Source organism: Electrona antarctica (assembly GCF_951216825.1).
Source record: "Electrona antarctica genome assembly, chromosome: 12".
NCBI lineage: Eukaryota > Metazoa > Chordata > Actinopteri > Myctophiformes > Myctophidae > Electrona > Electrona antarctica.
This window is the reverse complement of record NC_136793.1, coordinates 10,951,537-10,976,808: the sequence shown is the minus strand read 5'-3', so window position 1 is coordinate 10,976,808 and position 25,272 is coordinate 10,951,537. Positions and strand designations below refer to the sequence as shown.

General features: G+C 45.8%; 1 protein-coding gene across 1 annotated transcript in view; it reads left to right on the top strand.

Moving 5' to 3' along the window:
* Positions 1-24,957, top strand: part of gldc (glycine dehydrogenase (decarboxylating)) — a 33,639-nt gene extending 8,682 nt beyond the window's left edge. The window contains exons 4-25 of the mRNA XM_079515818.1: positions 723-887; positions 3,154-3,231; positions 3,806-3,953; positions 4,791-4,987; positions 6,007-6,103; positions 7,121-7,226; positions 8,657-8,799; positions 8,910-8,990; positions 9,080-9,177; positions 9,787-9,871; positions 10,013-10,054; positions 11,503-11,645; positions 12,941-13,016; positions 15,087-15,212; positions 17,434-17,583; positions 19,374-19,486; positions 20,213-20,351; positions 20,781-20,892; positions 21,696-21,791; positions 22,311-22,483; positions 22,861-22,941; positions 23,762-24,957. Of these exons, the coding sequence (XP_079371944.1) occupies positions 723-887; positions 3,154-3,231; positions 3,806-3,953; positions 4,791-4,987; positions 6,007-6,103; positions 7,121-7,226; positions 8,657-8,799; positions 8,910-8,990; positions 9,080-9,177; positions 9,787-9,871; positions 10,013-10,054; positions 11,503-11,645; positions 12,941-13,016; positions 15,087-15,212; positions 17,434-17,583; positions 19,374-19,486; positions 20,213-20,351; positions 20,781-20,892; positions 21,696-21,791; positions 22,311-22,483; positions 22,861-22,941; positions 23,762-23,902 (2,590 nt within the window). The 3' untranslated portion in view covers positions 23,903-24,957. The remainder of the gene's footprint in view (positions 1-722; positions 888-3,153; positions 3,232-3,805; positions 3,954-4,790; positions 4,988-6,006; positions 6,104-7,120; positions 7,227-8,656; positions 8,800-8,909; positions 8,991-9,079; positions 9,178-9,786; positions 9,872-10,012; positions 10,055-11,502; positions 11,646-12,940; positions 13,017-15,086; positions 15,213-17,433; positions 17,584-19,373; positions 19,487-20,212; positions 20,352-20,780; positions 20,893-21,695; positions 21,792-22,310; positions 22,484-22,860; positions 22,942-23,761) is intronic.
* The last annotated feature ends 315 nt before the right edge of the window (positions 24,958-25,272 follow it).

Genomic DNA, 25,272 nt, shown 5'->3' with positions numbered 1-25,272 from the left:
TGAAGTGGTCCTTTAAGTACTTGCGTAACATTTTTAGGTATTTGAACTTTACTTGAGTATGTCAAATTTTCAGTACTTTTACTCCACTACATTTCAGAGGCAAATATTGTACTTTTCGCGATGCGACACATTGTGAGCTTGTAGATCGGCTATTTTCAAAAGATTTTTATACATTTGAAAACATGAAATGGCACATTCTGCATAATGATTACTTTAAGTACATTTTGACGACAATACTTTTGTACTTTTACTCAAATACTTTTTGAATTCCGGACTTTACTTAAGTAAAACGTGAGTACTTTTTCCACCACTGGTAGTACAAGTAGATCTCAATCTGTAGACCTCAGTCCAGTTGAGAGTTTGGAGGAGGTGAAACATCTGCATTTAGGCTGAGCTCACACCTTTAATGCAATTCTCGTGCTCGTTGGATGCTTGTTGTGTTGTGTCATGGCCGCCCAATGTATTTCCAATGGAGGTCACATGGTTTGACCCAACATTGTGTTGTGTGAGGGGGAGGGGCGCAGTCGTCCGCCCCTCCCCCTCACACAACACAATGTTGGGTCAAACCATGTGACCTCCATTGGAAATGCATTGGGCCGCTGGGCGGCCATGACACAACACCCAACGAGCACAGAGAATTGCATTAACCGTGTGAGTGCACCCTTACTCAGCAGAATTTAAGAAATCGTATTTCCACCGCTGTCCTGTTTGTCCCCATGCAGGGTGACCCAGTACACGCCCTATCAGCCAGAGGTGGCTCAGGGCCGCCTGGAGTCCCTGCTCAACTACCAGACGATGATCTGCGACATCACCGGCATGTCCGTGGCCAACGCTTCACTGCTGGACGAGGGCACAGCCGCCGCTGAGGCCATGCAGCTCTGCCACAGGTACGAGTCTGCAATGGTTGATAATATATAACAACAGCCACACGTGTTGTGCCACTAAAATGTGGAACGCCCTACACTTCTACATACTGTGAATAAAAAATTCAATCAATCAATCAATTAGACATTATTGAAGTACAGTACCTTAACCACGCAAAGTCCCTGTTTTTATCATAGGTGAACATTTGGCGAAATGAGCCGATCTGCAAGCTTACAAAACGCCATAACGCGTGACTTTGTACCGATTGTTTGGCTATTTTCAGTGGTGTAGAGCAGGGGTTCTCAACGTTTTTGGCCGGGGACCCCCAGAAATGCTTTGGCAATGTCTCGGGACCCCCGCCCCGCCCCCTCCCGACACCCAATATAAATTGACTGCTATAATAACCTTAACCCATTTTGGGTGGGAACCCCTTTTGGTGTTTTAAGCATTATGTTAAAATTTAGCTATTGAAAAATAGCAGATCTACAAGCTCATAGCGCGCCACCGAGTGGCGCGCTACGAGCTTGTAGGTCTGCTATTTTTGCTATTTTTTTTTGGAAAATAATTTGGGGACCCCCTAAAATAATTTGGCGACCCCCCGAGGGGTCGCGACCCACGGGTTGAGAACCCCTGGTGTAGAGTGAAAAATGAGGGGGGAAAAATGATAGAGTGCTGTGGAACCCCAGGTAATGACATAGGGTTTAAGTCAATTGAATGCAACTTGTGTAAATTAGACACTCACTCAGGCTTTGTTAAGCAGACAACACATAATGTTGGTTGTAAAACGGCTATAGGGAGAGCGGTGATGCCGCACAGAGCTCCATTGTCACCTATGGCGGACTGTTTGGTTTAGCGTTTAGCCCCTTGCTGTTGCGCTCAAAGATCAAACTATTATTTGAGCTTTGACCCCGTTTTTCCCAGACCTTTTTTTGAAAGCGTGTCCCATCAGATTAGAATCAGAGTGCAGTTCACGGCGGCCCTTGTTTGAGACTAGCTGCTGCTTGCTATGGTTATTATATGATCTGTTGAGTTCAGTGATGTGTAATATAGATGGCATATTTGAGTGTCATCTTCTATTCAAATAAAACACTTTCTTTTGGTCTGTAGCAATCCTTTACATGTAGGCTTAGCTGAAGCATTTTTAATGTCAATAATATACTGTCGTATGTAATGTTTGTGTTCCAATGTTCAATGGAAAGGCATAATAATGAAATCGTCGATCGAAAATGATTTGTCTGAAAATGTATCGTCAAGTAAAATGTCATGATGGTGATCCGTGACAGCCATAGTTATAATATATCTATAGAGAGCGGATGAGGACCGACAGCCCCCGCTATTCATTCAATGGAAGACTGACAAAGTCTTCCGGGTAGTACCCCTCGAGCGTTGATATGATCGGTTGGCTCCTATGATACTACCCCTCGCGCTGTTCTTGTGGTACGTCTACGTCACAGATTCATTCATAAATTTAACCTGGGCCCAGCCTGCCTGCAGTACCAGTTTTGACTACTACCGTCGCTGGCTTCAACATTGCCCAGCCGTTCTGGGCATAGACATGTAAAGGTAGACGCCTCTTCCGGCTCGAGAGGGGGCAAAAAATTCCGGAGATTCCTTGCAAAACATAGCGGAAGCATGAGCCAAGCTTCGGTGTGTGTCACAGAGCGGATGTTCGGGTCTGACAAGTCCCGGAAAAGATGCGCTGTGATTGGCCAGTAGTCACTTGAGTGGCAGCATGGCGTAGCTGGGCGTAGCGTGCCTTCCACACTTCCGCCCCAGCTTGCCCAGAGTGTAAATTGAGCAGTTAACGAATAACCATAACCAAGTCCATTGTAATCCAGTTATCCATAATGTATAAATTATAGATAAAGGGTCAGGTCAGATAGGCCTTTCAGAATAAATTATGGACTTACACCAGGGCTCCACCGGGCGCGTCAGCGTCGCGTCTCCGTCACCGTCAGGGAATGTTCCCTTTTTAATCAATGAAGGGTGGCTCCACTGCCCGCGTTGCGTTGCGTTGACGGAGACGCGACGCGTGCATTCAAATTGAACCGGTGCGTTTTTTGACGCACGCGACGGAGACGCAACGCGTCCGGTGGAGCCCTGGCGTTAGACTGTTATTCGTCTCGACTGCTCCATTGTTCCGCCCTCCCGTCGACACACATGGCTCCAATGAACTGCAGCGGCCAATGAGGCATCTATTTTTTTTTTTTATATCTATGGTTCTGGGGGCTTGGCAACAGCCCTAGCCGTCTGTATGACCTTTGCCCCCTGTGTTTCTACCTTCCTCAGACAGAACAAGAAAAGGGTTTTCATGGTGGACCCGCGCTGCCATCCCCAGACCATCGCAGTGGTGCAGACCAGAGCTAAGTATGTACTGTATATACTACCATCAACCAAGTGGTGGAAAACATGACTCAATTGACGATAAAACGATAACTGTATTCTGTGTTTACAAAACTAACTAAAACAAACTGAAATTATAAACAAAATGGCATTTGGTTACCAACAGTTACTGAATATATATATCTTTAGTGCTATTGTGTTTATTACACAATCGGACTACTTACTCCTCCTCCTGTACCTGACAAACTTTGGGTTATAACAAATAACTCAAAGTATGAAAAGAAATACAAGAACTAACACTAAAACCAAAACTAATACAAACTAAACTAAAACTAAGCATTGTTACAAAAATAGAAACTAATGAAAACTTGCAAATCCGCTCTAAAACGAAACTATAATGAAAAATCCAAAACTATTATAACCTTGATTCTGGACCACGGTTATTATAGTTAATTAAAAGGAAGACAAAAAAAATCAATAAACGTACTGAAACCAAAATAAAAACTAATGCATACAAGTATTATAATTCTGATCTGGATCAACACTCCCCCCCTCCTCTCTCGCTCTCTCTCTCTCTCTCGCTCTCTCTCTCTCTCAGCTACATTGGGGTAAAGACAGTGCTGAAGCTGCCTAATGAGATGGACTTCAGTGGAAAGGATGTATGTGGCGTTCTTTTCCAGTACCCAGACACTGATGGCAGGGTGGAGGACTTCACTGCCCTAGTGGACCGTGCTCACAAGGGAGGGGTAAGACGAGAGTGTACAAATTGCACCAAATGGACCTGTAATGGACCTGTGTGGGCATCTGGTTAGGATGCCTCTCGAGCGTCTCCCTAGGGAGGTCCTCGATGCACATCCCACTGGGAGGAGACCCTGGAGCAGACCAAGGCGCAGATGGATGGATTACACTGGCCTTGGAACACCTCGGGATCCCCCAGGAGTAAGTTACTAATGTTGCTCTGGAGAGGGAAGTCTGGAGCTCTCTGGTGGAGCTGTTGCCCCCACGACCCGACTACGGATAAGCAGTTGAGGATGGATGGATGGCCCTGTATACTCTCAGAGCTACAGAGCTGTATAGAGCGCAGAAGTCCTGACGTCACTTGCTCATCCCCTGGTTCCAAGGTGTTCGTGGAAGTTTTTCTCTATGGAGAATAACATGGGGTCATCTTAAAATCGACTCAGAATTGTGGTCCAAAAATAAACAAACTGTCTCAGTGATATTGTCGGGGACGTGTCTCTGTCTCGTTTACGAAATGTAGCGAAAATGTAAATAATTCGACAGCAGTAACATTAGCGTTTTCTCGTAGTTAGTTGAATCTTCATATTCATATGAGTAAAACCGCCGGGATGATTTGTTTATTTTTCAAACACAGTTCTTATGAGGCGATCTAAGATCCCCCTATGGGGATTATAATACAAAAAGTACACAAACCCATGGACTTGGCGCCCTCTGCCGATATTGACATCAGACTCTGGTGCTCTATAAGCGTCCATTTGGTTCCGAACTATCAGTCTTTTACCTGGGGATCCCCTGGAACCCCCTCAAGGACCCATGAGAACCATACCCTCTCCTCCCCTGTCTAGGCCCTGGCCTGCTGTGCCACGGACCTCCTTGCCCTGTGTGTGCTGCGTCCCCCTGGGGAGTTTGGTGTGGACATCGTTCTGGGGAGCTCGCAGAGGTTTGGTGTACCCCTGTGCTACGGAGGCCCGCATGCCGCTTTCTTCTCCGTCAAAGACAACCTGGTCCGCATGATGCCCGGCAGAATGGTCGGAGTAACCAGGTAAGAGAGCAACACCAAAACTCATGTGGTTTTATTTCTTCATAAAAATTGTAACTTCCTGTTGATTTTACTATATGAAGATCTGGATCCGGATCTATGGATCCAGTCCGGGTTTTCTTCTGAATAAAAATGGACAAAACAACAGGAAGTTAACATTTTTATGAAAAAAGAAAACCACATGAGATTTGGTGTTGCTCTATATTGTCTGAAACAACTTTGTTTGTGTTTGTTTACGTACTAAAAGAGTGACTTTGAGAGCTGTTTCAGCGTACAATGTAAGTCAATGAGGAGCATATTTTGAATTATCAATTTCTAATCACTGGAGAAATTATTTTTGATTTCTTGTCCACATTTGGAGTTGCATCATGGCAAGGTAACTACACAACCCAAACCTCTACAAAAGTGGTCTTACCCTTTAAGGCTGCCGCAATGCTCCTTTGGGAAACAAAGTTCTGCAATCATAATTGCGGAGCAAACAAACAGACATACAGGCTTGTCGAAGCTCATTTCGGCAGGCACCTCTGCAATCTGTTGCAAAGCTTTGAAGAAAGGTTTTCTGAGGTACAAACTATTATCTCTATCTGATAGCACACACTTTGTCCACTTGTCTGTCCCCAGAAATGGTGAAATCCTCAAGAAAAATTATGTCAAAGCCTGACGGAGGTTGTAAAAAATGACACCTTTTCCCAAAATGTAGAATGCCAAATGATGTGTTTTTCCACATTATTTGAATATCCAGCATTTAAAATGATCCGTTCCACATCGCATAGTGTTCCATTTCAACTTTTCTGTTGCCCTGCCTTTAAGGAATCTGACACATCGCATAGTGTTCCATTTCAACTTTTCTGTTGCCCTGCCTTTAAGGAATGTGACGCATAGTCGCATAGTGTTCCATTTCAACATCTCAGTTTGAATATACTGTAAGATCTCTCCCTGAGACGTCCGTGTATGAGGTTAATGGTTAGTTAGATTGAATGGTAACCGTGTGCTTGAGAAGCAACGCTACCTGCTTCTTTCAGGGACGCAACTGGGAAGGAAGTGTACCGCCTAGCTCTGCAGACCAGAGAGCAGCACATCCGCCGAGACAAGGCCACTAGCAACATCTGCACTGCCCAGGTAAGAGCTATACGTACTGGCCCCGGCAGCCAGTTGGTCTGAAGAAATATGCCATGTTTTCCCTGCTTTCACTATTAGGTATATGGGGATCATAAATGTATCTGTTGAATCTGCTTATCAATCCAATAGGCTATATGCACTCACGGCATTTGGGAAATGAAGGCTCTGTTGTTCCATTTTAGTCAAACAGAGTCAGGGTGCACTACTGCTCTTACACCAGTGGGCCTCAACGTGTCCTTGAGTGGGTTCCAAATGGCCCCGTACGGGTGTGTAACTCTGAGAGTGTACAAATGGAACCAAATGGACCCGTAAGGATCCATTTGGTTCCATTTGTACACTCCCAGAGTTATGGATGTCCTTGAAATTACAAAGTTTGAGAACCACTGCACACTAAATGGAACAGAGCCTTACTTAGTATCATTGGTAACACCTCAATGTCCTCAGTATCAAATTGCTGAAATTGGTGCTAATCTGGGTACAGTCTGTCACTTTCATCTAAGTCCCGCAGACAATCAAAAGTAGAGCACGTTGGTTTCAACTGAATCGCTATTGAATGCACATACAAGCCATTAATCCATGATCCTTGTTTTAACAGTAGTTGTCAGGAAATCCAACGGAAGTCAAAAGCCTTATTGGAACAACATGTTTGTTCCCTTTGATTTCATTTTAATGGCATAAGTCATGTCTCGAAACATGACGTCAGGTCCTGCAAAGAATTGACACGAGAATTTATATTATTGATTTCCTATAGAGGGTATGCGTGTGACATGTGGCAAAAAACTACTTTCTGCCCTTGACAGCCCATACACCCAAACAGAAAAGTCCTATCTGATTGCATTAAACAACGTTAAACAACATTAAACTCACTTTATCCGCTCACTTTCCCACTCGATTTGCCACTAGATTTGCCACTCACTTTATGCATGCGCATACCCTCTATTCTCAATCCCAATCCCTTTAAAAAAGAAAGAAAAAAACCTGTTTAGTTGTCTTTTCTCCACCTGTCCCTTCCTATAGGCCCTGCTGGCCAACATGGCAGCCATGTTCGCACTGTACCACGGACCGCAGGGTCTCAGACACATCGCTGAGAGGACTCACAATGCTACTTTGATCCTCGCTGAAGGTGAGTGATGCTTTTGTTTTGTTTGGAACTATCATCGTCCAGGTTCCCGCGGGGCGCCAGCTAAATGGATTTAGGACCCAAATGGACCCTTACTGGTATGTAACTCTCCCTTGAGGGCAACACATACTCCAGTTTTTTAGGTGGTAACCTACTCACTGCGGTGGTTGGGGAAAACTACATGGTTAATGGAGATCATATCTGAAGTTCAGGAGCAGGACCACACCTCCAACGCAGCTACCCCCACCTCCTATCAAGCCACCTCCAATCGGGTCACCTCCACCTGCGTATATAAAGCCCATCCAACCCCCGGTTCTCCCCCCTGTTCTCGCTTTCGTCATCCCACCCCCCCACCCCAATTCTCATCCTACTCCCTCTAACATCTTCGATCCCTAAGGGGGGTCTGACGTGCCTCGGGAGCATGCCGGATCCCCGAAGCTTCCCCATCTCGGCTCAAATCCCCGACGCCGTCGAGGGCCCGTCGTGGGCCATCACCCCGTGGTGGTGTTCATGATCATGTCTTTCTTCCTGTTATCAATAAATCTGTTAAATGTTCTCATTGGTGGTGTGGTTCTTGATAGTGAATCATCTAAAAAACGAGTATGCGTCCCACTTTACAGGTCCATTTGGTTCCATTTGTACACTCATGGCTAGCTACCCTAATGCATACCAAACTTGAGGTCCTTGAAATGTGAAAGTTTGAGAGCCACTGCCCTACTCTACCGTTTTGTTTCCGCCAACCTGTGTGTTTCAGGCCTGAAGAGGGCAGGTCACAGGCTGCACAGTGACATGTTCTCTGTGTGTTTCAGGCCTGAAGAGGGCAGGTCACAGGCTGCACAGTGACATGTTCTTTGTGTGTTTCAGGCCTGAAGAGGGCAGGTCACAGGCTGCACAGTGACATGTTCTCTGTGTGTTTCAGGCCTGAAGAGGGCAGGTCACAGGCTGCACAGTGACATGTTCTCTGTGTGTTTCAGGCCTGAAGAGGGCAGGTCACAGGCTGCACAGTGACATGTTCTCTGTGTGTTTCAGGCCTGAAGAGGGCAGGTCACAGGCTGCACAGTGACATGTTCTCTGTGTGTTTCAGGCCTGAAGAGGGCAGGCCACAGGCTGCACAGTGACATGTTCTCTGTGTGTTTCAGGCCTGAAGAGGGCAGGTCACAGGCTGCACAGTGACATGTTCTTTGTTCTGCCAACCTGTGTGTTTCAGGCCTGAAGAGGGCAGGTCACAGGCTGCACAGTGACATGTTCTCTGTGTGTTTCAGGCCTGAAGAGGGCAGGTCACAGGCTGCACAGTGACATGTTCTTTCAACCTGTGTGTTTCAGGCCTGAAGAGGGCAGGTCACAGGCTGCACAGTGACATGTTCTCTGTGTGTTTCAGGCCTGAAGAGGGCAGGTCACAGGCTGCACAGTGACATGTTCTCTGTGTGTTTCAGGCCTGAAGAGGGCAGGTCACAGGCTGCACAGTGACATGTTCTTTGACACCCTGAAGATCAGCTGCAGCGTTGATCTTGCCAAAGACATCCTGGAGAGGGCCGTGCAGAGACAAATCAACCTCCGTGTCTACAGCGAGGGAGTGGTGAGAGCCAAGTCCATACTTCTTAGAGATTGTTTGATCAATTGGTCAAATCAATCACTTTTGTCAAATGGATAAGACTGAGATTGTTTTTTTGTTTCCAACCCTCCCAGTTAGGCGTGTCTCTCGATGAGACGGTGACCGAGCGGGACTTGGACGATCTCCTCTGGGTCTTTGGCTGTGAATCCTCAGCTGTAGGTTGGCCATCACATGTATTTTGCACGAATCGCCATGAAAGCGTGCTATACTTTGCCTAATCAAGGCTTAATCAATGCATTTCCAGGAGTTGATCGCGGAGAAGATGGGCGAGAGGGTGAAGGGAATCCTGGGAAGTCCCTTCAAGAGGACCAGCAAGTACCTCGACCACGCTGTCTTCAACAGGTCTGTTGTACGCACGCGTCAGTTCATCTGCGAAGTCGCAGAACAACGATAAACACAATGTACCATGGATAACGTATGACTCAGTGGCAGTACCATTGAGTTGATAGCATTATCAGTATTATGACTTCAAACACAATAGTAAGACTCTACGCATGGAATGTCTATTTGTAACTGCGACTCTGTGCCCCTTGAACAGTATTAATTATATTTTATCAGTCACACAATCACCATAATGACATACAGTACACTCGTTAGATATTGACTGTTTCATTAGATATTAACCTTGATGGACCATACGGCCAATACATTTTCAATTCACAGCTTTGGCTCTGTATATTGCACGTAAACAGGGCATTTTCCTGTTGATGGCCTTATTTTTTAGATTTTGTGTTTGTTACATTTTCTCTCCAAATTCATTAAGTTATATGTAAAAAAAAAAAAAAGTGAAATTGAAATTGAAATTCAATTCATAAGACGCAGTTGAACCACTTGAGTCATTTTGCAATGGGAGGCTATTAGGGGTCTTTGGCATGGAAAGGTTTTGAGACCCCCTCTGTGAGACATTGAGTTAATCTCCCGCTGGACATTTTTGATCACCCCTCTCTCCAGCTACCACTCTGAGACCAACATTGTGCGCTACATGAAGCGTCTTGAAAACAAGGACATCTCCCTGGTACACAGCATGATTCCACTGGTAAGCTGTGCATAGCTGGTGTTAAAATGTGCACGCCTCTGGTACACAAACCCGATGCCCTGTTCTTTCTCATACCATACTGTATGTCGGCGTTGCCATGTGACATCAGTACCTGATGACGGGTGTGCTTTTCCTCTGCAGGGCTCCTGCACCATGAAGCTGAACAGTTCCTCTGAGCTTATGGTAAGTCCGTCCGTCAGTCAGTCAGTCAGTCACTGACAAACGGTTTCCATAGTTTCACGAGTGCCAACCAGGGAGGCATTGGGTTCCATTTATAGTCTTTGGCATGACTCGGCCCAATCTCAGGGCGGACACACGGACGCTAGCTTAGCATAAAGTGAATCATAAACGCAGTGATCAGTTTTGTGTGACTCGTTTCTAACTGTTGACCAAAACTGATGCCAGGAAACTGCATTATGAATCAGCAGAACAAGAGGGGCACGGTGGCACAGTCGGTAGTGCTGTCGCCTCACAGCTAGAAGGTCCTGGGTGGAGGGGAAAGGAACTGGTCGGAATAACGTGTTCATCCACGCGCTACATCCGGCCGGGAAAACTCCCCCCAGGTTGGCAGAGGAAGTGTAGCGCCCAGGATTATTAGATAATTGACACTGGGTGAAAAATGGGTTGCAAAATCGTGGGATAAAAATTATAAAGAAGAATCAGCAGAACATGGTGGTACCAGGAACTTGGTCAGTTGGTGTGAACTGTTGCCAGATGCCATTGCATCCCTGTTTGATATGAGCGGGAAGGCAGACAGACAGAGCCTATTTATTTATTTTTCTTTAAATTTTTATCCCACGATTTTGTAACCCATTTTTCACCCCTGTGTCAATTATCTAATGTGATCCTGGGCTCTACACACCCTCCGCCAACCTAGTCCCCATATATGGGGGACATGGGGAGAGCAACGGACTTGAACTCATGCTTCCTTCATGCCTGAGTGTCCAAGTTACACCTGACAGGGGGGAGTTTCCCTGGTTGGACGTAGCGCGTGGAAGGAACACGTTATTCCAACCAGTTCCTTTCCCCTCCATCAGGCGCCCCAGCTGGCCAGGGGGAGGCAGTTTAGAGACCAGGATTATTGCATGTTTTTTGTGAGGGTACCTACCCTAGGGGACACGGGGAGAACATGCAAACTCCACACAGAAAGGCCCTTTCGCCAACCCCGCCTCGGGTATGGGCACTGATGACCCGGAGGAGGAAACGGGGGAATCGAACCCAGGACCTTCTAGCTGTGAGGCGACAGCACTACCAACTGTGCCCCCAGAGCCTATTTCACCCACACAAAAATCTGGCCCATGCTGGCTACTGAAACCTGAACACCTAGATCGATCGACACATCGACTGTGCAATAACACTGGTTTTCTGTGTGTATATAACATAATAATATAGTATAATTTAAAAATATATATTTTTACTGATGCCCTTTACGTTTTTCTTTTTGTTGCTATTTTCTCTATTTATTATATTTAAATGTCTCTCTTTGTGTGTGTCTCTCTCTAGCCCATCACTTGGAAGGAGTTTATTCTATTTAAATGTCTCTCTTTGTGTGTGTGTCTCTCTCTAGCCCATCACTTGGAAGGAGTTTATTCTATTTAAATGTCTCTCTTTGTGTGTGTGTCTCTCTCTAGCCCATCACTTGGAAGGAGTTTGCAAACATTCACCCGTTTGTGCCTCTGGATCAGGCAGAGGGCTACCAGCAGCTCTTCAAACAGCTGGAGAAAGACCTGTGTGAGATCACCGGCTACGACAAGATCTCCTTCCAGCCCAACAGGTACCGCAGGCCAGCAGGCTTTCAGGGAACTCCAGCTTTCAACCTTGGTATGAAGGCTGCAGAGAAGTTAAACAAGCAATGAAGCCATATTTGTCGGTTGCATGTCGGTGTTGAACATCTGCAAGTTCCCCGTGCTTGGAGATCTGTTGGTCTAGAGTGTAGACAACTACAAGTCTCCTCCGATCCACATGGAGGTGCCAGGCGCATCTTTTCAATGACAGGGAGGAGTTTTACCGGGAGGACATAAAGCATGCGTAGGAACACGCTATGCAGCCTGTAGAAGTCGCTAATGCAGTGATCACCCTTCCCTGCTGGATTCCTACACAAAAACACGGCCAATTCACCCTTTGTCAAGTCCCGCCCGTGTTTGCGCCCCTCTTCACACCCATTGGTTACGGTTTCGTGGTTGGACAAAAATCCTTATCTCTCCATCCACTACCATTGAAATAACATGTTTTTCAGTTGCTTCGTATTGATATTCTGTGCACTCAATTCTTATTTTAATCTTGGTGTCAGTAAAAAGGAACATCACAGATGCAGCATGGTGACTGGGCATATCATGTTTGTTTTTAGTTTTTTCCAAAAAATATGTTTTAGCAAATTCAACATAAACAAGGCGTAACCAGGGCGGAACAAGGCAGAAAGAGCCTGCTGGTTAGTCAGTCAGGGACCAATCAGAAGACTGAGGGTGAATTGTGTCAATTGGAGCGCCTGGCAGAGCTGGAGGCACCGTGGAGGAATGCAACCACAGTCTCCCCGCGGTGGAGGTGCGATGTAACCTTAGCGCTGTTTCGACCACATAGTCGCTACGTCCCCGACTCGATTCCAGCTGGAGACCTGTGACCCTCAGTTACCTTTTTTTGCTCACACTCTACTCTACTGTCTACTCATTTCTTTGGCTCTTGGCTGAATGCCAATTCTATTTATCACCAGTTACTTTCACTTATCAGCAGCACTGGCCTCATGAATGCCAGGAGAGATAGCGGCCAGCTACTCTTTCCCTCCCATCATTACACCTTTTCTCGTTTTCGTCCCTTTCGGTAATGCCTGTGGATTGGCCTTTGAACTGTGTGTGTGTGTGTGTGTGTGTGTGTGTGTGTGTGTGTGTGTGTGTGTGTGTGTGTGTGTGTGTGTGTGTGTGTGTGTGTGTGTGTGTGTGTGTGTGTGTGTGTGTGTGTGTGTGTGTGTGTGTGTGTGTGTGTGTGTGTGTGTGTGTGTGTGTGTGTGTGTGCGTGCGTGCGTGCGTGCGTGTGTGTGTGTGCTAAATTAACTGTGTGTTCCTTTTTCTTTTACAGTGGTGCACAAGGAGAATATGCTGGCTTGGCAGCCATAAAGGCCTACTTGCTTGCAAAAGGAGAGCCCGAGAGAACAGTAAGTGTTGTACTGGGGGGGAAATCATTGAATACGATGCTATGTAGAAGTTAATGAGATACAGCAGGGGTTTTCAACACAGGGACCACCATCCTGACTAAGAGAAACCTTGGGTGGGTCCGACCATCATAGACCCACCTGACACAATAGTGGTGGGGGTTCATGCACCATAACATGGGTTAAGATTATTTATTATTCATTCATGAGCTGGACAAAAACAAATCTAGTTTTCAAAGCATTTTAGCAGTAAAGACCAGATATATCATAATTTTGGCAATTTGGCTTTTTTGGATACAGCCACATTTGGGTGCTATTTATAAAAGTATTTTTCTCTGGACCAAACAGGACACCGCAAGTCCTCTCTCAAAATATTATTATTCACACGCAAAAGTAAAATAAAAAAAAGGAAAAGTAATCTGTCTAGTATAGCTTTGAATACCATTACTAATTATACATTTTTACAAAGCCACAATGTGTGTAATTTGTGTTTTACTTTCAGTAATGCAGTAATGCTGTACCTTAACACCAACGAGGTGATAGCCAATGATCTACTACATTTAAAATGGTTAAATTAGCTAAATAGCTGCTAGATTACTAGCTAAACTGAATTGTTAGGCTGCAGATGAATGTTTTTGACGGCAGTACCTGCTTGGATAACCATCCTAAATGTTATCACATTGTAACAAATATGCGTAATGTTTTTGGAAATCCTTTTCATAAATGTGGCCTCATAACCATAATGCTGTGCATTTAGTTTTTAAATTGGCTTTTGATCGTAGATGGATATATTCTATAAACAGGTTAGCCATCCAGGCTCCTGGCTTTATTACAAATTAGAAGTAATGGCTCTTTTTTCTATGAATGCCTGAATTTTTGGCAGCAGCTTTCTGGCATGAATTCTAATTGAATATCTGTGACAAAAGCTTAACAGTATCAGCAGCAAACCAACCATGTCTGCCAGAGGTTCCGCCCGACAGCGTTGTTTTCTAGATGGCATGGCATGATGGAATAGGTTAGTGTGACCTAGTAGATGAATGGCATTTGAGGTCAGTTCAGTTGTTTAAAATTCTTCTGCGGTAGCTTTACGGCAGGTTTAAGGTTCAAGGTTTCTTTATTGTTACATCATGTGTAGAGGGACATATAGTAAGAGTACAATTATTTTTGGTTCCTCATATACATTGTTGTGGTAGTAACCTCTGCCGAGGTGCCACCTCTACGAACTTACGATCAGCCCCTCTATAAAATATATATACCCTAACCCTACCTTGAAGCGTAGTTACGTCACCGTCAACAGCCAATAAGGGACCACCATTCTTACCGACATACATACATACATACATACAAGGTATGCCATCTGGTGGCTAATGAACCAAACACATTCTCAGAAGTTGAAGCAGTTTTAAAGGACCCACTTTTAGGCCAGTGCAACAGAGCATGCTTTTGCCTTTTTTTAAACCTTACCCATTTTAACCAAATACATACATACATACATACATACATACATACATACATACATGGTATGGTATGGCATGGTTCTCTTGTAAGCACATCTTGGATAGTCATCGCCTGATCCCTTGAAACAGTCAAGGTCCAAAGCAACAGCCCTTGTTCAAATAGGGGACCGAGAACACCATGTATTTGATCTGCTTTCAAGATGCCATATTTGGTGGTTTTAAGACTTTGCAATGCAGTATATAACCTGCGGAACACAACAGTGTTTTTCCAGTCAGTGGTTGGTAAACGTTACTCAACCCACGGGTGTCGGCGCCCCACTGCCCTTGTGTGACTACGTTGCAACATGCCACAAGCATCAACCTAATAAGGGATAAAAATCAATCGGTGACCCCGTGTGAAAGTTGTACTGTACATTGATGTTGGCAGGGGTGTGAGTCCAGAACGGACACCCAACAGTCAAATATTCAGTTCTATAGAGCTATTGATTTGCCGGTAGTCTGTTTTCTATATATTATTTTCATCAAACAGGCCAACAGCGCAGTATCTCAGGTAAAAACGCTGTATATGCAAGAGGAGGTACTGGTGGTTGAATCCGTTCCGTTCTCTCCGCTCCAGGTTTGCCTCATCCCCAAGTCGGCGCACGGCACCAACCCGGCCAGCGCCCAGATGGCCGGCATGAAGGTCCAGGTGGTGGAGGTGGACAAGGACGGCAACATTGACATGTCGCACCTCAAGGCCCTGGTGAGCAAAGATATCTTTAAAAAGATTACACTCGTGTGAAGTGAGGGGCACTTATCATCGTACATCATCATACGTCATCACATTCCGGCCAATCACAATTGGCGCTTCCAAACTCCAACACTTGAAAAAAAATCACACCCGTGTGAACTGAGTGGTGTAAGGTCTTATATAGACTGATCAGCTGTGGTCTGACGTAATGTCTGACGTAATGAAATCACACTCGTGTGAACTGGGTAACCATAGCAACCGTGCTCATTTTTTGAGCACAGACAGACAGACACGTAAACTAACAAAGCCAGTCGTAGGAGTGGTTTACACCACTCAAAAATCACCTGCAAGGAATTTCTTGACAGGAAATAGCTCATGACATCTACCGTGGATTTTTATGAAACAAACACTTTGCAGACAGAAAGAGGATAATTCAAGCTTTTCGTACAGCTGCAATGTTGGTGAGTTTGACGTTGTTTAATACAATGGGCTGTCAATGGCAGATTGCCACCTTGCTGGCAAGATGGCAGTGGTCTGCATATGGCTAATTGCAAATCCTGTGTTCAATTCAATTCAATTAAAATGTATTAAAGTGTCAAATCACAACAAGTTGTCTCAAGACACTTTACATATAGAGCAGAAAACCGACAGATCCCACCGAGAGCAAGCAATATTGCGACAGTGGTAACGAAAAACTCCCCCCCTTTCACTCCATGAAGCAATGGCGGATTTGGACACGCCCCCAAATTACCTATATGTGTGTGTCTCAAAGAATAGGTGTCCGTGGCCTGTTGCCACTGTCCACTGACTGGCCCTACTCTCTCCCTCTCTGGTAGCTGGACACTGTTCTTCTAGGTTTGACTGGCCCTACTCTCTCCCTCTCTGGTAGCTGGACACTGTTCTGCTAGGTTTGACTGGCCCTACTCTCTCCCTCTCTGGTAGCTGGACACTGTTCTGCTAGGTTTGACTGGCCCTACTCTCTCCCTCTCTGGTAGCTGGACACTGTTCTGCTAGGTTTGACTGGCCCTACTCTCTCCCTCTCTGGTAGCTGGACACTGTTCTTCTAGGTTTGACTGGCCCTACTCTCTCCCTCTCTGGTAGCTGGACACTGTTCTGCTAGGTGTGACTGGCCCTACTCTCTCCCTCTCTGGTAGCTGGACACTGTTCTGCTAGGTTTGACTGGCCCTACTCTCTCCCTCTCTGGTAGCTGGACACTGTTCTGCTAGGTTTGACTGGCCCTACTCTCTCCCTCTCTGGTAGCTGGACACTGTTCTGCTAGGTTTGACTGGCCCTACTCTCTCCCTCTCTGGTAGCTGGACACTGTTCTGCTAGGTTTGACTGGCCCTACTCTCTCCCTCTCTGGTAGCTGTCCACTGTTCTGCTAGGTTTGACTGGCCCTACTCTCTCCCTCTCTGGTAGCTGTCCACTGTTCTGCTAGGTTTGACTGGCCCTACTCTCTCCCTCTCTGGTAGCTGGACACTGTTCTGCTAGGTTTGACTGGCCCTACTCTCTCCCTCTCTGGTAGCTGGACACTGTTCTGCTAGGTTTGACTGGCCCTACTCTCTCCCTCTCTGGTAGCTGGACACTGTTCTGCTAGGTTTGACTGGCCCTACTCTCTCCCTCTCTGGTAGCTGGACACTGTTCTGCTAGGTTTGACTGGCCCTACTCTCTCCCTCTCTGGTAGCTGTCCACTGTTCTGCTAGGTTTGACTGGCCCTACTCTCTCCCTCTCTGGTAGCTGTCCACTGTTCTGCTAGGTTTGACTGGCCCTACTCTCTCCCTCTCTGGTAGCTGGACACTGTTCTGCTAGGTTTGACTGGCCCTACTCTCTCCCTCTCTGGTAGCTGGACACTGTTCTGCTAGGTTTGACTGGCCCTACTCTCTCCCTCTCTGGTAGCTGGACACTGTTCTGCTAGGTTTGACTGGCCCTACTCTCTCCCTCTCTGGTAGCTGGACAAACACACTGTTCTGCTAGGTTTGACTGGCCCTACTCTCTCCCTCTCTGGTAGCTGGACAAACACACTGTTCTGCTAGGTTTGACTGGCCCTACTCTCTCCCTCTCTGGTAGCTGGACAAACACCACTGTTCTTCTAGGTTTGACTGGCCCTACTCTCTCCCTCTCTGGTAGCTGGACACTGTTCTGCTAGGTGTGACTGGCCCTACTCTCTCCCTCTCTGGTAGCTGGACACTGTTCTGCTAGGTTTGACTGGCCCTGCTCTCTCCCTCTCTGGTAGCTGGACAAACACAAGGGGCGGCTGGCGGCCATGATGATCACCTATCCCTCCACATTCGGCGTGTTTGAGGAGAACGTCGGAGATGTGTGCGAGCTCATCCACCAAAACGGTGGCCAAGTTTACCTGGACGGCGCCAACATGAACGCACAGGTGAGGTGACGAGGTGGTGCGATTTTTAGGAAATATTCCAGTTGCTACAGTTCAACCTGGCCTCCCTATTCTGGGCATGCCTTTATAGGCAAAAACAATTCTAAAATCTTCAAAAATGGCTACAAATTCACACACACATCACAATGCAACGCGTTGAGAGCTTGTAGAGCTGCCGTTCGTTGCTATTTTATGTCAAAGTATAACATCCTACATACTTTGTTGACCAGGGTTTCTTAGGTGTATATAATTGCCCCCCCCTCCTTTTTTGAAGGGCGCTAGCTTTCCGAAATTACTTCATGTGGCAACCAAGTCTATGGATTTTTAATGTTTGTTTAGAGCTCTTTTAACAAAAATCGTTTGCGTAGTGCACTAAATGGTGATGTGAGACGTCATATGGCCGATATAAACACAACCCCTAATTCATTCTGTTTCATACAATAACGTTCATGTCTCGTGGAGGACGATGAGGATGATGATAGTGTCAGACTGTTCAGAAGGCAATCGTGTGGCAGCCACTAGTGTGATCTTTTTCCACTCGAAATTGCTAATCTACAAGCTCTCACAACTAGTCACATTGTGATGCATTGTGAGCTTGTAAATCGGCTATTTTCACCTATTATGAAATTCATGACATGCCCAGAATAGGGACACTTGGGTTCATGTGGTTTCTAAAGTGTTACTGCTTGCTGAAAGTAACTTTCGGTTTTTGTAGCTACAGAGTAATTTCTAGTCCATTTGTACACCCTTCAGTTTAATTAACACTTTTACTGTGTGGGTGTGAGAAAGTGCGTGTGTCAAAAAGGACTAATAAGATAAGGGTTTACAGTGGCTATAAGCCAAAAGAAATTGACCTTTGAAGTCAGTATTATGCAGATGAGAGATCTTACCTCAGGTCTTCCTCTGCCAATCACTGATAGATTATGGACACCTGCCCCCTCTTCATGTCTCAAGACCCCACCCCCTTCCCAAGGCCTTTTCTCCTGCACTGATTATAGCTAGTCACACGTCTTATCAATTTCTAATTCCAACAAATAATGTAGCTTTAAGGGGAATTTAACTTTGACGTAGACAAAGAAGAGAAGGGCGCACACCAGTGTTGGTGAGGTGCTGCTGCATGGCCTTGGAAATGAAATGATTACTATATTTACCCAGGGTATCTGGGCTAAGCTCAAGAACTTGTTTCCAGCCAGGCCCTGCTCATAGAACATTTCATGTTAGTGGTTCAATGCCTTGTTCAAGGGCACTTCAGTGGTGGTAATTTTAACGTGTCGGACCGCTGATTCGAACTGGCGACCTTCCGGTATCAAGACCGCTCCGCAATCCGCTCGGCCACCGCTGGAAAGTAACTACAGAAGATAAAGAAAAAGGCTGCACACACACGTAGCAAACATTTGTTAAAAAGGAAACCAACGTTTTCGACCGCGGAAGGTCTTCTTCAGGGAATAATCAAAACGTTGGTTTCCTTTTTAATAAATGTTTGTATCGCGGCCCTTTTCTTTATCTTCTGAATTTAACTTTTATACCAGTTCTGGGGTCATTTTCAATAGCCAGTTAATGCCTTATTCTATTCTGCTAATTTGCTACTGCTGAAGGCTTCTTATTTGATCTTTTTTTAAATTGTTATTATGATGTTGGGACACCGTGTTATTTTGAGGAACTCACTTACGGCTTGTTTCTGTACGAAAAACAACGTAACAAACGGTGCACGGTGAACAGGACACGGGCAGGATTTTGAATGGGGGCACAGCCGACATGGAGCGACGTCTACCGCATTGTGCTCCATCTTCCAGGTTGGTCTGTGTCGACCCGGAGACTACGGCTCCGATGTTTCTCACCTCAACCTCCACAAGACCTTCTGCATCCCTCACGGCGGCGGGGGCCCCGGCATGGGACCCATTGGAGTGTAAGTCAGTGTCTGTTGTTTCTGGTGTATTCATGGCGGTGGGGGCCCCGGTGTATTCATGGTGGTGGGGGCCCCGGTGTATTCATGGCGGTGGGGGCCCCGGTGTATTCATGGTGGTGGGGGCCCCGGTGTATTCATGGTGGTGGGGGCCCCGGTGTATTCATGGCGGTGGGGGCCCCGGTGTATTCATGGCGGTGGGGGCCCCGGTGTATTCATGGTGGTGGGGGCCCCGGTGTATTCATGGTGGTGGGGGCCCCGGTGTATTCATGGCGGTGGGGGCCCCGGTGTATTCATGGTGGTGGGGGCCCCGGTGTATTCATGGCGGTGGGGGCCCCGGTGTATTCATGGTGGTGGGGGCCCCGGTGTATTCATGGCGGTGGGGGCCCCGGTGTATTCATGGTGGTGGGGGCCCCGGTGTATTCATGGTGGTGGGGGCCCCGGTGTATTCATGGTGGTGGGGGCCCCGGTGTATTCATGGTGGTGGGGGCCCCGGTGTATTCATGGTGGTGGGGGCCCCGGTGTATTCATGGCGGTGGGGGCCCCGGTGTATTCATGGTGGTGGGGGCCCCGGTGTATTCATGGTGGTGGGGGCCCCGGTGTATTCATGGTGGTGGGGGCCCCGGTGTATTCATGGTGGTGGGGGCCCCGGTGTATTCATGGCGGTGGGGGCCCCGGCCCAGTGGAGTGTAAGTCAGTGTCTTTTTCATATACCTTGTCTGTCCCCAGGAAGGCACACCTGGCGCCGTTCCTGCCCAGCCACCCCGTGGTCCCCATGTCGGTCAACACCAGCAGCTCCCTGGGAACCATCAGCGCGGCCCCCTGGGGCTCCAGTGCCATCCTGCCCATCTCCTGGGCATACATCAAGGTTACCATTTAAAATTTAGGCAATTTAAGAATCTTAAGCAAGCTAAGAACCTAACATCCGTCTAACGGTAGAATATATCTGTACAGTGAAACTATGAGTCATAGACTAGAGTGCTATGTCTACATACAATTCTATCTAAATTACATAACTTTAGCCCTTGCATACGCCTGTAAGGTCGTCGTGGCTAGGGCAAGTACTACGGGCTAAGATAGGGAACGTGAGAGGCCACTGTTGATATGATTACTTCTTCAGTATGACAATAAGTAAATCCAATCATAATTGTTGTTGAGTGTAAAGTATGATCTATATATCACTGTTCCCCAAACAGTGGGTTGTCGGGACACATTCATCATTTACAGTATAGTTAATTAAAATAAGTTCCGTAATGTGTTTTTGAATTGTCATTGTGTACCTTGTTTGCTCCTGTAGATGATGGGCGCCAAGGGACTGGTTCACGCTACAGAGGTGGCCATCCTCAATGCCAACTACATGGCCAAAAGACTGGAAAGCCACTACAAGATCCTCTTCAAAGGCAGGAAAGGTAAACGTAAACATGACATGTTGTTAACATAAAGGTCGTGGCTCCTGATCTGTCACCGGCACACAATTCCGTTTTTTTCTGGGAGTTTGATGTCATGCGGCCGCAGTTGCTAACTGCCCTCCCAGAGTTTTGCCCTGACCATAAACCCACCAACACCATAAACATATCCATATCTAACCTAATGTCCAAACATCAGTTGCTGTCGGGAGAAAACCACCTAACTACATTTTTGAGGTTTTTGAGATTTTATTCATTTTTTGCTATTGAACACCCTTTACGTCGTTGTGTGTGTTGTTTCGAAAATATTGAGCCAATGAAAAGTAGTAAAAAGCGCTTGGGACAAAACCTCTTAACTCCAGGGCAGTTTTCAAAATATACGTTTTTCTTCATTTCCTGGACAATGTATATTTTTAATTTCCTGAAAAAAAGGAACATTTTGGAGTTAAGTGGTTTCTTCCCGACAGCAAAGATATGTAAACATAACTAACCTATGGTCTGAACCATTTTAACCGTATACCTAAACTTAGCCATCAAAACATAAACTAGGTGCTACATGACCGTTTCTAGGTCAGCTCCGATTTGGCTCTCGCTGTCTGGTGCAATGCATCATGGGAAACCCTGTTTCAGGAGCCACTATGTAACACAAAGTGCATGTGTCTAGGTTTGCTAGTATGTACTTTTCCGGGAAATTTAATAAGGCAGTCTGAATATCTTAATTCACGTGTCGGATGTCAAACGATTCTGGAGTAGGTCAACGGCATTTTTCCTGCACTCATGACCGATGTGTGCTTGCGTTCCCACAGGTTTTTGTGCTCACGAGTTCATTTTGGACGTAAGGCCATTTAAGAAGACGGCCAACATCGAGGCGGTCGATGTCGCCAAGAGGCTACAGGATTACGGTAAGACGGGTAGCGAGTATAGTTCCTCGCTTACGACATAACGGAAAACCCTGCAGTGTTAACTCACCCTGAAAGTGTGATGAAACCACAATCATGGTTCAGACGGAGAAGTCTCCAGTTGGGGCCCTCTATTATGGCAGTGGTGGAAAGTACCTAAGTAGATTTACTTAAGTATTGTACTTGAGTACAATTCTGAGGTATTTGTATTTCTACAAGCTCACAATGCGTCACATCGTGACCATCGTGAGCTTGTAGATCTGCTATTTTCAAAACATTTTCATACATTTTGATGACTTTAAATGGGACATTCTGCACAATGAGTATTTGGTACTTTAAGTACATTCTGGTGCCAATACTTTAGTACTTTTACTCAAATACATTTTGAATTCCAGACTTTTACTTGTAACGGCGTAGTTCTACATTACAGTATTGATACTTTTACTCAAGTAGAAAATGTGAGTACATTTCCCACCACCGCCAACATGCGTGAACACGTGTTTTTGGCACCGGGTGCTCCAGGTTTCCATGCGCCCACCATGTCGTGGCCCGTGGCCGGTACCCTGATGATCGAGCCCACCGAGTCGGAGGACAAGGCCGAGATGGACCGCTTCTGTGACTCGCTGATGGCCATCAGGCAGGAGATCGCAGACATCGAGGAAGGCAGGATGGACTCTCGCATCAACCCGCTCAAGGTGCAAATACCAGCTTATTGGTTTGGGATGCACTGAACTTTGAGGAACTACTATCTTTAGTGCTAATATGTGTGTGTGTGTGTGTGTGTGTGTGTGTGTGTGTGTGTGTGTGTGTGTGTGTGTGTGTGTGTGTGTGTGTGTGTGTGTGTGTGTAAAAGAAATGTGCATTTATATAGCGCCTTTATCCAAGGCGCTTCACATAGACTGTGCATTACATTCACCCTTCACACACGATGGCGGAGGAAACCATGCAAGGCACCAACCTGCACTTCGGGAGCAATTAGGGGTTCAGTGTCTTGCACAAGGATACTTCGACACTAACTCTTTGAAGAACTATTATCTTTAGTGCTAATGTGTGTGTGTGTTTGTGTGTGCAGATGTCCCCTCATTCTCTGGCAACCATCACCTCTTCCACATGGGACAGACCTTACTCCAGGGAATACGCTGCGTTCCCTTTGGTGAGTGAACTTAAAGCAGGAGTTCCCAAACGTTTCCATGCCAAGGACCCCCCGCACAGACTCTGGCTTCGGATAGCCAAGCTCACGACACGCTTGTGAGCTTGTTGATGTGTTACTGATGATACTAATTAAGGCTCTGTTCCATTCAGTGTGCAGTGGCTCTCACACTTTTTTAATTTCAAGGACCCCCATAACTCTGGGAGTGTACAAATGGAACCACGGGTCCATTTGGTTCCATTTGTACACTCTCAGAGTTACACATCCGAGTGTTTCCAGTGAGCCAACATGCACAGTAGCAGCACCCTGACTCTGTTTGACCAGAATGGAACAGAGCCTTCATTAGTATCAGCGGCCCAAGTTCTGGTGGCATACCACCCGCAAACTCAATGATTCTCAATATTTTTTCATTTCAAAGACTACCAGGTTTCATATGGGTAGGCGACAGACCCCCATTTGATACTATGTCTGTAAAAAAAAAAAAAAAAAAATCTGAGACCAATACATACTGTACAATCTTCAATCTTTAGTTAACTGTCATGGAGTCCATTTGGTTTCATTTGTACAGTCTGAGTTACAGACCCACTTTTATGGCACTATCATCATGAATTTAACAATATTGATCATTTAGATATCTAGTGTAGTAGTGTTTTTTTCATTGTTGCACTGTTTTGTCCAGATGTTTGAGTTCTGAATGTTTAATGGACACCAATGGAATCGAGCCTCTGGCGTTTTGTGGACTAGTTTTACTGCTTGTAGCAACAACAAAAAAATCTTCAATAACGTATTCAATCAATGTAACACCCCCCTCTTCTTCTTGCAGCCATTCATCAGGCCCGAGACGAAGTTCTGGCCGGCCATCTCCAGGATCGATGACATCTATGGCGACCAGCACCTGGTGTGCACCTGCCCGCCCATGGAGGTGTACGAGTCTCCGTACGAGGAGAACCGGGCCTCCTCGTAGACGCGCAAGCGCTCCATTTAACCACAATGGGCTTACTCCTCTCGAACTATTCCGTTGGTCCCAAAAGGTGCATCTTTGTCACTTCCTGTGTAACAAACTAAGCACACACCGGTGTCCTCCACCCCCCCCCCCCAGGAGGACACCGAGGCCTCCCCATCGATACGAACGAACCCCGTGTACCGCACCTCTGAATATCCTACGAAGAGCTTTGTAGTGGTCTCTCATCCTACGAAGAGCTTTGTAGTGGTCTCTCATCCTACAAAGAGCTTTGTAGTGGTCTCTCCAGACATACTTGGTTGACTCACACAATCTTTTTTCAGATTCTTCCGCCTAACAAGTCTGTCACATCAGAAGCGAAGCTGAAATTCTGCAGAAACTAAAAGTGGATGTCCCGTCTCCACCGCACTTAAATAAGTCTTACTGGAAACCAAATTAGCCGAAGCCTATCGAAGGCTTGCCGTTTAGCGGAAAAATAAATTTCTAAAATGTATTTTAAAGACATTTTTTGTATTTTTGTGAATGGTTATATGACAAACAGTTGATGGCTTCCTGTGCGAAGTGGAGACTCTTAACATTCGAAGATTGTGGAAGAGTTGTCTGGCTTGAGAGACTTGCTTTGTATTGATTTACTTTGACTCTATCCATATAATGCCCTTGGTGCCTCTACACAGTAAAATCCTCAGTGTTAATTAACTCTGAGTGTACAAATGTAACCACATGGACCTCAGACCTGTAAGGTTCCATTTGTTCACTCAGAGTTACAAATTCAATTAACAGTGTTAATTTAATGTTGTGTTTATGTTTGTACAAATAGCTGCCTCGATTTCCCATTTTGTTTCATCTCTAAGATTGGACTAATCTTAGCGGTCACTTTATCCTGTAGGCTTTTGTTAATATTTGCATCCAAATATTTGAACAAGTTTTAATGTTTATTGTGCGCAAGCCTAACAGATAAGGCTAGTCTCAATGTTGTTAATTTTTATGTTTGAATTTGTTTGTTTTTTTAATCTAAAGTAGTTTTGTTTTAGTACAAAAATAAATTATGTAATAAACCTGTGTGAGTGTTGTGACGTGCTTCTAGGAATTAAGGCAACACTGCCACTCAGTGGCAATTGGTGGTATATGTAAAAGTCAGCACTTTCAAAACTTAATTCCTCAACCTAACAGGAAAGAATTGTCCTTTTAATTAACATTTAATTTGCCTTTAAACTTTTACCAATAATTGTACAGCACAATGTTCTATAAAACAGAACTATGAGATAAGTATGCAAGTTCACCTCCTTGCTCCACAGGGCAAGTATATCGGTGTAATGTAAAAGAAATACAGAAAGATTAACAAGTTATTGAGAAGGCTTATCCAAAACCAATAG